Source organism: Nestor notabilis, unplaced genomic scaffold, assembly GCF_000696875.1.
Source record: "Nestor notabilis isolate BGI_N333 unplaced genomic scaffold, ASM69687v1 scaffold23605, whole genome shotgun sequence".
NCBI classification, from domain to species: Eukaryota; Metazoa; Chordata; class Aves; order Psittaciformes; family Psittacidae; genus Nestor; species Nestor notabilis.
In genome coordinates, this window is record NW_009930921.1 from 1 (window position 1) to 12,173 (window position 12,173).

Below are 12,173 nucleotides of genomic sequence, written 5' to 3' on the forward strand. Positions count from 1 at the left end.
GGTGGGTGGAGGGAAGGCACAGCTCGGGTGGTGCTCACTGGAAGCAGCACAGGGATGAAGAGGGGAGAGGAGCTGCTTTGCGAGCAGAAATAGAGAAGGAAACCGCCGAGCAGAGGGATTACGTGTTACACCCAGTTTTGCCGAGATTTGCCAGGTCACTGTCAACATAAAGTCAAATAAATCCTGAAGAAGGCCCAGCACTATCAAAGCTGAATCAGGACATCCTAAAAGTGAAGCCTTTTTCCCTCGTGGGTAATGCTGAACAGCTCTGAACTGCCCAGTGATGCCTGTTCTTTCGGCTCTGACCTCTCTTGCCTGTTCTTCCCTGCTTTTGCTCAAATTTTTTTGTACTCTATTCCTTTTGACTCTACTTTTTTCTGGAAGCAATCTTAATTCTTTCCTTTTCATCTGTCTGATCCCATTTTGCAGCCCCACAGTATTTTTCCAGTCCTGATCTCCCCTCTCTTACCACTTTCATCTTTTCCCCCTCACCAAAGTGGGGAGAAAGGTGACACCAGCTTTTTTGGGAAGTGCTCACTCAGGTCTCCAACCACCAACCCCAACCGCACACCTTGGGGTTGGTTTTGGGGCCAGCCCTGCCGCCACGACGAGTGGGAAGTACTTGGTGGCCTCTAATCTGCTGTGTGCCACCACCGAGCAGATAGTGCTGGTGTGCCTGGTGTCCTCTGATGCCTTGCGGTTTCTCCCAGCAAAGGCCGGTGTCGGTGCTGCATGTTGAGTTGTTTTACAAACCTGCTTTGCTAAAGCTAGCGCATGTCCCAGCATGGGATCGTAATCTCTCTTGGGTACAAAAGCGATTGCTTTGGCTTTCATCAACAGAAACTGTGACTGATGGTGTGAAGTCAGTTGTATGTCCACCTTCTCATGGGACAGGTATGTTAGTTTGGTATAAACAAATCCAGAACTCTAGGGGAGAAGGATGCTTGGCACCTTTTGAAGTATGTTTTGAAGTATGGCCTTACTTTGCCCCAGGATTTGACTCCCTGTCTGTGACCGTGTTCCCCAGGGCACATCTGCTCCTCACTATGGGGTAAACCCAGGTCACCTACTGCAGCACATCTTCCGAGCACTTGCCATGTTTAGCCTCTACACCAAAGCCACAGTCTGCATGAATATAGTGTTTTTCTGTTTCTTGGTGTCCTCTCCTCAGCAATCCCAAACTGCGTGCCCTGGCGACAGCCTTGTCCCCAGGCTTCCTGAGGTTTGGTGGCACTGAGACAGATTTTCTCATCTTTGATCCCAACAAGGATTCGACATTGGAAGAAAGAATCATCTGGCAACTTCAGGCCCAGCAAGGTAAAGCTGGCATCAATGTATTAGACTTAAAACCACCCTGGGTTTAGGAGATTACTTTGATGCAGGCTGAGGATGCCACAAGGGCATGGTGGCTGTGCTGGAGGTCCTCCACAGACTCAGCATTCTTCTCTACAGAGAGGAGGTCTGTGAACCTTCAGCAGAGTCTGTGGGAGGAGCTGTGTCAGCCATGGGAAAGCAAGGAAGGGTGTGGGGGATGTCATGTCCACCCTGGCATCTGCTGGGACTCCCCCTTCGCTGCACTGTGCTCCACACAGCAGCCTTGCTAGCTCCCCCACCGCCTGAGACACAGTCAAGGCCAGCTCAAAAGCTGTGGTTTCATTATGAAAATCAAGTCACGGACAGAAGGAATAATCTGATGAAAACAGAGTGCCTGTTTTCTCTATCTTGGCCAAAGCCAGAGCTAGGCTGGGTGCACAGCCTTGCCCTCCTGTAGCTTTGACACAGCAAGTGCAAACGCACAGGAACACTGCCAACTGCTTGAGCTTGGTCCTGGTGCATGAGGTTTCCCACTGCATTAAAGTCCATTTACTCTTTAAACTTAGGAAAAGCACATAAACACTTCTAGAGGTGTTTAAGGTGAAAAAATTCCCTTCTATTCCTGCAGCACATAGTGTAACAGTGCAATTGTACATCACTGTCATGCTCGGTTTTGAAGTCAAGTGGCAATTCTCCCCCTGTTCCACTTTGCTGAGCAGCTGCCTCCTCTCTGGGTAACTATGACTCCAGTTCATGCCTTCCTCTCTGGTTACAGCTTGTTCCCAATTTTCATGCTGAGAAAAGACATGAGCTTTGAAGAATTGGTGTCTTATGACTCCTGCTAGTGTTGCTGTTAGAGCCATACGGGCAGTCAGCACTTTCCCCTGCACAGGACAGGCAGCTCAGGAAACATTGCTCCATATCTGCCCACAGCAAGGTGGGCCCTGCCATGTCACTGCATCCTGGGGTGGCTTATCTGCTCCTCGGGCATGGCAGCCCATGGTTTGTCAGCTCACTGGAACAAGGGTTTCCGGCTGATACTCCAGCTAAATTAGTTTATCATGCGGCAATGCCACGATAGCAGCCTTCAGAAGCACAGCTCGGTCTTCCTCCACTCTACCATCTCCACCACCTTAAACTGGGAAAGATACATTACATACATATTTATGCACCAAGCCAGCCCTCTTTTTCTATGCAGTTAACGTTGTGAAAGTAGGGGTGTGTTTCACAGAAGTGCATAACTGGGTCTCAGCCTGGCTTCAAGCCACTGGGCTTCCTCCTGATGGATGCATCCCTTTGCATACTGGCCTCTGGCTGTGAACATGAGGACTTAATTGCTATCAACCTTCTGCCTTACAGAGGCCTGTGGCTCAAGGCCTGTGTTTGCTGCTGTTGAGAGGCTGCTGCTGGCCCAGTGGCCCAGCCAGGAGAAGCTGATTCTTGTGGAGCACAACTGGAGAAAGCACAAAAATACCACCATTACAAGTAAGACCTCAGTGGATTTTTCTGCTAGAGTTTATAACCAGGGGGCTGCAAATCTCTGCCCTGCAGTAAAAGAGTCATAGGCTGTTAGGAGCTGAAGCCACTGTAAAAGAAACACTTTGAAAAATCACAGGATGGTTTGGTTTGGAAGGGGCCTTAAAGCTTATCTAGTTCAAATCCCTCTGCTATGGGCTGGGACATCTTCCACTAGACCAGGTTGCTCGTAGCCCCACCCAACCTGTTCTTGAATTAAATATTCAAAGAAACCTTTTCATACCATCTGCCACCTCATATTTAATAGTATCACACTGCTGCAGGACTTGGGAGGATCTCAACACCTTGCACGACGGTGTGTAGCAAGGTCTGGGCTCTTTTGTCCGGCTGGGAGAGCTAGGCACATCTGTAGCACCAGGCTAAATAAACACAGGTGGTAAAGATTGTCACTTGGCTGGAGCTCAACCAGCACACCATAACCTTGACATAAACATCCCCCCTTTCCCCTCCATGCAGGAAATACCCTGGATATTCTCTACAGCTTTGCAAACTGCTCAGGGTTTCACCTCATCTTTGGGCTCAACGCCTTGCTGCGGAAAGATGGCTTGCAGTGGGACAGCTCCAATGCCCAGGCACTGCTGGACTACTGTGCCTTGCGGAGGTACAACATCTCCTGGGAGCTTGGGAATGGTAAGTGTGAAGCCTGGTTGTGGACTGGACCAGCAATTACCTGGAAAGTTACCACCACAGGGTATGGGCTGGTAATTTTGGGTGTTTTGGATGACAGCCCGTAAAGTCAAACTGATGTTTTACTGGGGAACATTAAGGTCTTAATTTGCGAGGAAGGATGGCAAAGAAGGCCCAGTGAATAAGCAGATTGAAATAATTTTGCAATGAGATAAGGTGAATGATGCCGTACGAGGTGCAGGATGTCACCTGTGGGGACAGGCTGGAACAGAGTACTGCTGAGCAGCACACTCCAGTCACCCAGGCTTTTGGTTTCATGCTCATCGCCTTCAAATATCTCACCTGTACCATGCCAGATCACTTGAAAGCACAGGGGGTTGGCACTCCCCAGATGGAACAAGCTGCCCTATTTTGTGCCTTGAAACTAGAGCAGGGCACTGATGCACGCGTGTCTTCCCCAGAGCCCAATAGCTTCAGGAAGAAATCTGGTGTCTACATCGATGGCTTCCAGCTGGGGCAAGACTTTGTTCACTTACGCCACCTCCTCAGTAACTATACCCTCTACCGGCACGCCAAGCTCTATGGTCCTGACGTCGGGCAGCCCCGAAAGCACACGCAGAGACTGCTGAGAAGGTAGAGCTGTGGGGACCTTGGCAGCACCCCCTGGGGTGAGCAGCTGTGGGTAGCAGTGGCTTGTCTGCACCCAATGCAGTGCGGGCATGAGGAGGCATCTGGGAAGGGTTTTAAGGATGTTCTGTTACAAATCAGTACTAAGGATGTACAACTGGATACATCCTATTTGAAAACTAATTTTCTGATGTTTCTTTGCATTAGAAATATGGGTTTGTTTTGTTCTTTTTTTCCTTGACTGGGGATGACTGATACCTTACCTGCATGCATGAGGTTAAGTTTTAACCACTAAGCCAGCTGAAAGCAAGGTTCTAGCAGTACTTCAGTGATCCACACACCTTTCAATTGAGCGCTGGCTGTCTTAACAAAGGCTTTTCATGCTAGAAACCTCTGTGTGTTACACAAGCATTAATTCACTCTCCCAGCAACCTGCTGAGGCAGCCAGGCTGCCCAAAGCCCATTTAAAAGCCATCGCAAGCATGCCCCCAAAGCAGTTCACCATTACTACTGCCAGCTGGGGGGAGAGGGGAAGGCTTTGCATGGCAGCTCGCTCATAGGGGGCTGTGACCCATCACCAGTCCTAACACCTCCACTCTCCATTGCATCCCTTCTGGTTGCAGCTTCCTGAAATCAGGAGGGAAGGTGATCGATTCTGTCACGTGGCACCAGTAAGTACCGCTCAGATACCATCCTCACTCTGCTTATCACCTGTTTTCCTTACAAAATGTCAATCTGAGCATCTCAGCAGGAAGGGATGGGGTGCAACACCCCTTTCAGCAGTTCCTCAGGTGCCTCTCCTCAAATTCCTCCACTCAGAATAAGAGATGGATTGAGGGAGTGCATTACAGATATGCAGAAGATCTTCAAAGAGGCTACTCAGTGCAGAGACCCAGAAGCAGTGGCAGGGGGCTGTAACGCAGGCACAGCAGCAGGGAATGCAACATGTGCAAGACCATCATTTTCGTCACTAAGTATGTGCATTGAGAAAAACGTAAGTGGAATGTGGAGAAACGGATGGCACAGCAGCTTTGCTTCTCAGAATAGTGTGGAGGGTTATCACAGCTTTCCCCTGCATGATGAGAGCATCTGCAATGGTCGAGCCTTTTCACACATGCCATGTTTCGACATGCACCAAAAGCTAGTGAGATCTGAGCAGCAGTCTGAGTTTGAGTCGGTTGTCTCAAAGCTTCAAGCTGCCAACCCTTGCAAATGAAATGCACTTTCCCGTGGGAAGAAGGGGGTGTCATACAGAAAGAAAAGAAGGTAGCTCAGACTTGCTTGGCAGAGATGCCTCTGCTGAACTTCTGCATGAGCAGACGGTTTTTAACTAAGGTTTTAAACAACCGATGGGTGGTTGGGCTTTGAAATGGAGTCAGTGCCCCCAGCATTGGTGGTCTCCTTGGCATTAGAAAGGCTGAATCTGCTTGAGTGAAAGCTCTGTTCCCTAAAAACAAATTCAGGGAGTTACTGATAACCCTGCTGGCAAATGCACCCAAGTCCTTGTAAAAAATACAGCAGAAGCCCTGTTAGCTGATGCATTACATGCTGCTTTTTCCCCCTCTCTATTTCTGTCTGTTTGATACAAACAAAAAGCCCTGCAGGTCTGGCTGATCCTTACCCAGAGGAAAGTGCTAGCGGCTTCTCCTGCTCCATCACATTTGCTCTCCAAGTCAGCTTGGGCTGTGTGTGTAACTGGCCCTCAGATCCCACCCGCCGTGCAAACAGCGCTGGCACAGCCCCAGCCATTTCCTCTTGTGCCATGGCTTAGAGATGCAGTTTTAAAGTGCTCCGGTGTGCATTGGGACAAGCTGTCCCCAGGGCACCTGTCCCGAGCTCCATGTGTTTGAAAGTGATTTCCATGTGAAGGTGGTTTTATTTCCAGAGCTGAGTACAGCATGGTGACGTGCAGCAGTCGGATAACAGTGGGAGAAGATGCACATGGTTATATTTAACTATATGGCTTATCTATGTATTTTGAGCTGCTAGAAAGGCATAAAATGCATCCTCTCCCCTTCCTGGGCTGTTATTGCCCTGTGGCTGTCTTTGCTTTAAATGGGCATGTGTTATTTTCTTTACTAATTTAGGATTATCAGGTTTTAGCTTCCTCTTGTGGTTGGAAGACTTCAGCTACTTCTGGTAGGACTGAATGTTAGCGTGATGAAATGTAAAAGCCACAGGGATCCCAATTTCATGTTCTTTATAGGGACAAACCAGACTCTAAAGCTCTTCAGCTTATGGTGGAGGGCAACCTTCATCCCATAGGGATACCTCATTCCAGTTCCCCTCCAGACAGCCAAAATACTCCTACAGAGGGACAGAAAAAGGGATCTGATTATTAGTATGTAACTTGATACAGTAAAGCAAGTAATCACATAGGAGTGTCAGACTTTTCAACACAAGAAGACTTACAGAAGCTGGCTCTTAGTGATATTTTCCTTGTTCTAAATGGGTTGATGCAACAAACCCCTACTACTTCTGTTGATCAAAATTCCTGTGATACCCTGGCTCCATTGAGGTAATTATACCTGATTGTCCCTTAAATACAAACAACACACCTACACATCTGGAAAAAGAACTGAACATAAAAACAGTGCTGTGGATAAATGTATCAAGCAACCGAGTACTTTTGGTGATGTTTGGTGCCAGTGGTGGTATTTTTTTCTTCATTTTGTGCGGGTTTTTTTCCATTTCCAGTTACTATGTGAATGGACGAAGTGCAACAAAGGAAGATTTCTTGAGCCCTAAAGTGCTGGATACCTTTGCCACAGCTGTACATGAAGTCCTGGAGGTGCTTTGTCCTGTTCGATCCCATGTTCAGTTTCCAGAGGGTTAGCAGAGAATCCAGAATGAAGCCCAGTTTCTCATTAGCAATAAATGGGATCCTCAAAGCTTGGGTGCTGCTGTCACTGTAAATTAAAAACAAAAAAAATGGTGCCAGATGCATGATAAACCTACAACATTTTCATTTATCAACGTAGCTATTACTCAGGGATGTAATTTATGGTCATAACCCCCTCCCTGCCCTGATTTCTTTGTATTTTGAGATCCTGAGAACAGTGTATCACTATCCAGCACAAGACAACTTACAGAACCTGGCTTTTAGTGATGTTTGCCTTATTCTACATGCATAGATCTGGGTATTTTTGGAGGGGGGGAAGTAAATCTGCTTTTAGTCCTTTTGATCAAAATTTGTGTGACATCCCACCTCAGCTGGTGTTATCCCTTAAACGCAAACGCAAACATCATATTGTAGGCATTTGTCTAAAGCATAAGATTTTGATTGTCCATTATTTCAGTAGCCAACAAACTTAACTGTTGTGTCTTTCTCTTCTTCCCTATGCCACACTGGCCAGATCGTTGATGGGACTGTGCCCAACAAGAAGGTGTGGCTGGGAGAGACGAGCTCTGCCTATGGAGGGGGAGCTCCAAGGCTGTCCAACACTTACGTTGCCGGTTTTATGTGAGTACCATGTCACAGGTGTGGGGAAATGCCACAATTTACAGGCTGAAGGGAGTTGCATAGCTAACCCATAGAGGAGCGTCTCCCTCAGGCTTCCCAGGGAGGATAGGCAATGGGTGGGTTGAGGATCATAACCCTCCCACTGCTCCCTGTGTGCTTCCCCCATGCCTGAGGTTCAATGTAGGCCCAGGTAATAGCAGATTCCTATGGGAAATGGGAGATAAGAAGTGTGAGAAAGTTGTATTTCTGCCCTTGAATCTGCAGCGCGAACTCCATCCATTTGTGAGGATGGAAAGTCATTCACAAGATGGGTGTCCTTTTCCAAAGTCATCTTTTGATCACTGTGAGATAACTAACCCAATGGAAATTTAGCAATGAAAATATTTTTCTCCAAGGACTCCAGTTGCAGCAACCTGTTGAAGTGAAAGAAATCAGGCTTTTCTTACCACTTTGGTCAGTTTGTAGATTCAGGGAGGTAAAATTGCATGGAAATGTACAGTTCACGCTTTGAAAATGAACCAAAACCATGGTTGCAATGTATTTTTTCACCTTTCTGTAGGGCATCTCAATCTTTTCATCAGGACCTGCTGAGTCAGCAAGTCTAAGCCTGGTAGTAGCAGGCAACCTTGTTTGTGTAATGATTTCTCTCAGCCTTCAGGCCCTTGGCCAGTTCAGGAGCATCCACTGATGCTCCTCCTGGTTTCCACTGCCTGCAAACAGGGGAATGGAGCAACTGTTCCCACCAACTCTGATCTTCAGAGGTAGTCTGAAATTATATTTTAAAGTAATCAATGCAAGACTTGTAGTGAAATCAGTTGTGTGATTCTTAATGAAGTCAGTATCACGCCCTAATTCTTGCTTTCCTACTTCCTGCGCTGGTTGGAGAGGGGCAACGGTGGTCAGCGGAGGTCAGCAATTCCATCTGCATGATGTTTGCCTTATCTTTTTTGGCAGGTGGCTGGACAAACTTGGGCTTTCAGCCAGGCAGGGGATTGACGTGGTGATGAGACAGGTTTTCTTTGGGGCAGGTACCTATCACCTGGTGGATGCCAACTTTGAGCCTTTGCCGGTATGTATGAAACCCACCTAATGCCATCTGAATGCTAAGTGTATTTCTGCACAGGCAACACAGGGTTAAGTCAGCTACTTTAACAACACCTTTTTTTTGTAGGGTAGTCACAGTTAGCCTTGTACCTAAAATTATCTCATGTTTCATTATAGGTTCATATGTTTTAGATAGATTGGTAGATAGATAGATAGATACCAGATGTTTACTGCAACCGCAGGGATGCAGCTAGTCTTCAGCATAGCAGAGACTGATTTCTGGGACATGATGCTCTGATTTGTATGCAGACACTTCTGGAGTTCACAAGGCTTTTCTGGATGGACTGTTTTGGTTTGAGTACTACTCAACTGAGTGATGCATAGCTTTTAAACAGAAGTGAAATGAGGTATTATAATAATTATATCCTAAGTGAAAACAAACCAATACAAAGTCAAGACTCAAACATTTCTTAGGTCATGAGCATACTTAGCCCTCAGTAGTGGCTGAAGGATAATTAAGTGAAAACAGGCATTTAGTATAGTTGGATTTATCAGGAAATAACATTCTGCTGTGATGAAACATCATCATTTGAAAAGCACATTTCTTTGTGCTAGTAGCACTTATCTTGGGGTGAGAGGATAGCATCTTTCTTTTTAGCTTTCCTGTCATTTTTTCACTTCCAAGTTGAGATTTTCACAGGCTCACAGAGACCATCTGAGAGGAAACCCAGCATTCGGGGGTTTTCTGTCCTGCCTGCTCAGCTGGTCCCTATGCCAGGGACTGGGTTGCCAGGCTTGTTGCTTTGGGCTTTTTATTTCCTCACTTAAAATAGATTTAATTTGGACTGAAAGGATGTGCCTTTGTTCCTCACCTACAGGCAGTACAGATGCTAATCAAGCAAATAATGCTTTAGAGGAAGAGAAATCCAAACCCAGTTCCATCAGTTTTAGTTCTCAGGGAAATGAAGAATCACAGCAGTGTCAGGAGGCTGCGCCTCCTTGCAGAGAAACTGAGCATGCAAGCTCACAGACTTCATAGAGGAAAAGTAGTGGTTAAGATGCAAAAGGGAGCAGACCTGGAAAAAATAAGTCTGCACTGGGCATCACCCTGCTCTGAGGCACCATCCTGGAGTGTCAGGATTTACTCTTTGACTGGCATTCATAATTAATCCTGAGACCTGTTCAAAAGCACGATGTTAGTGAAAGGCGTAGAAGTTGGGGGCTTCTTCCTGGCACTGTGCCTGTGAACTGGGCGCAAGCTTTCCTGCTGGCAGGGCAGCTCATCCCTTGTGGGTTCAGCCCTGAGGTGCTCTGTGCCCTCCAAAAGGGAGTTTCCATAATCAGTCTCTCTTCCACAGAGAGAGATTTGCATGTGAAGTGGAAAATTACTCCAAGGCACCTTGTAAACACAGCTGCTCAGCAGCTTGGAGGCAGGGTTTTCTCTTTAGCTATGCTGTTTGTGGGAATTTGAATAGATATGTGAAAAACTGGAAAAGAAAAATGCACGGAGAGAAAACCCCTGAAATTACCAGCAAAATTAGCATTGTTAAGCACTGTGTGGAGTATCTGGGATGTACAAAAGTGCTCACGTGTGGTTTTGTGCCTCCCAGGACTACTGGCTCTCGCTGCTTTACAAGAAGCTGGTGGGTACCAAGGTGCTGCAGGTTGGCCTGACAGGAGCCGATGAGAGGAAGCTCCGTGTCTACCTCCACTGCACGAACCCCCTCCAGTAAGCCACAATTTACGGGCCCACGGCCACCCCCAGGCCAACAAAAGCAATGTGGGGGAGCACAAGATGCCCTATTTCTGTGCAACCTTTCTCTCCTAATCAACACCATCATCTACTCTTGCCTTGCAGCCCAAAATACAGAGAAGGGGATGTGACGCTGTTTGCTTTAAACCTCTATAATGTCACCCAACATTTGCAGCTACCAAATCACTTATCAAGCAAGCACGTGGATCAGTACCTCTTACTGCCTCATGGCAAAGTGAATATCCTTTCCAGGTAAGTGCAATTCCTCCTGTCGCTGTACAAAGGATCGTAGGCTTGGGTGTCCTCTGAAACCTCGCCTTGTTTGATGTGCAGGGTAAGGGGTGGCAGGAAGAGGTTACCATTCAGTCATCTGGAGCTTTTGCTGTTAAGGTCTGACCTCTGTTAAATCGGGTCTCCTAAAACCAGGCTGCTGAAAGCTTGCTAAGATATGAGGACACTTGTTTGGTGTTAATCGGGAAGCTTTCTCCTAGCAGGCTTCAGGGCTCTGGACCAGATGCTAAAGTCGTTTTTCTTTGGCACAAGCACAGGTAAATTGCTTTCCCGAGTGCTGGCTCCTGATTTACAGCAAGGCGTTCAGGCTTTGTATGGTTACTTTTTGTTGTTACTGCTGATGCATCAGCACAGGAAGAATCTGCTCTGTGGGCATAGAAGGTATCTTAATATTTGCAGGAGGAAAAAACAGTTAAAATTTGTACTTTTCAAAGCCTGTTCTGCTGTTAACCTCACCAGAAGAGTAAGAAACACACACTTTTCAGCTTGCTTGTGCTATGACTCTAAAGGAGTCCTTGCAGAGGAAGTGCTGCAGATGCTGTGTGTGTGCACACACAAACCCTCAAGGGAAGTTTAATTTGGCTTTGGGTTGAGTTTATGTTTACACTCAGATCCAGAGCTGTTTATGCGAGATGGCAAACAGAACACAGCTGCCCAAACAGTCTCTCTGTCCCTCTCCAGATCTATTGAGCTGAATGGCCGTGTGCTACAGATGGTGGATGACAAAACACTGCCAGAGCTTATTGAAAAACCCCTTGGTCCCGGCAGCATACTCGGCCTTCCAGCCTTCTCTTACGGTTTTTATGTTATCAAAAACACCAAAGCTATTGCTTGCATTTAAATGGTTAATGCATGCGGGGTAAATGTAAAGCACTTGGCTAGTAGGGAAGTTTAATCCTAGAAATTCATGTTCCTACCATGAGGTTTAATTCTGGCAAGGGATGCAAGTGTGGTGGCACTGGTAGGATCTGTGGGCTGCAGAAGACATGAGGTCCCACTGGGTGATTTGTAAATGAAAGATGCTTGTTGACATCCTGGGAAAATTATCCAGGTAGAGCAAGGCCAGGCAGGGGCTGGTTTTGCTCTTGGTCAAGCCTGTATCAGTGCACTTGAGCACAGGGCTCTTCTCCATGCCAGATGCAGAGCTGCATCAGCTTCTCACACTGCCCTTGGGACTTTGCCAGGCGAGATTGCAACCTCCTCTCATTTCTGCAAGCACAGTTCTCAAGTCAGTTCCTTCAACAGCTTGCTTTCAGAAAGGATGAGGTATTTTAGCTGTACAGCTGTGATTTTGCCTGCACCATGTGTGGAAGCTCAAGGAGTGGTTGTGATTGCTGAGGGCATCTTGGGGTGTAAAGCAGGGACACACAAAGCAAATCAAGGTTGAGGTGCCTGCAGGGGAAAATGCCTTGCCGAGAAACCAGCCCTCCGCGGAAATTGGGGCGGCACTTACGTTTGTCCCAAGCTAGGAGATTCGGTCACAAGATGGAGCTGTAGCCATGTTCTTTCCAAAGGCGA

The 12,173-nt window shown here is 47.1% G+C and overlaps 1 protein-coding gene across 1 annotated transcript; it reads left to right on the forward strand.

Annotated features, from left to right (window-relative positions):
- Positions 1-1,171: 1,171 nt before the first annotated feature.
- On the forward strand, positions 1,172-11,496 carry HPSE (heparanase; the record flags this gene model as incomplete). Its single annotated transcript, XM_010015647.1, has 11 exons — positions 1,172-1,317; positions 2,674-2,799; positions 3,307-3,480; positions 3,939-4,110; positions 4,728-4,775; positions 6,802-6,895; positions 7,461-7,567; positions 8,522-8,636; positions 10,222-10,340; positions 10,470-10,616; positions 11,337-11,496. Coding segments are annotated over 11 exons (1,408 nt in total), but the record flags the coding sequence as incomplete, so codon positions are not given.
- Between the last annotated feature and the right edge of the window lie 677 nt (positions 11,497-12,173).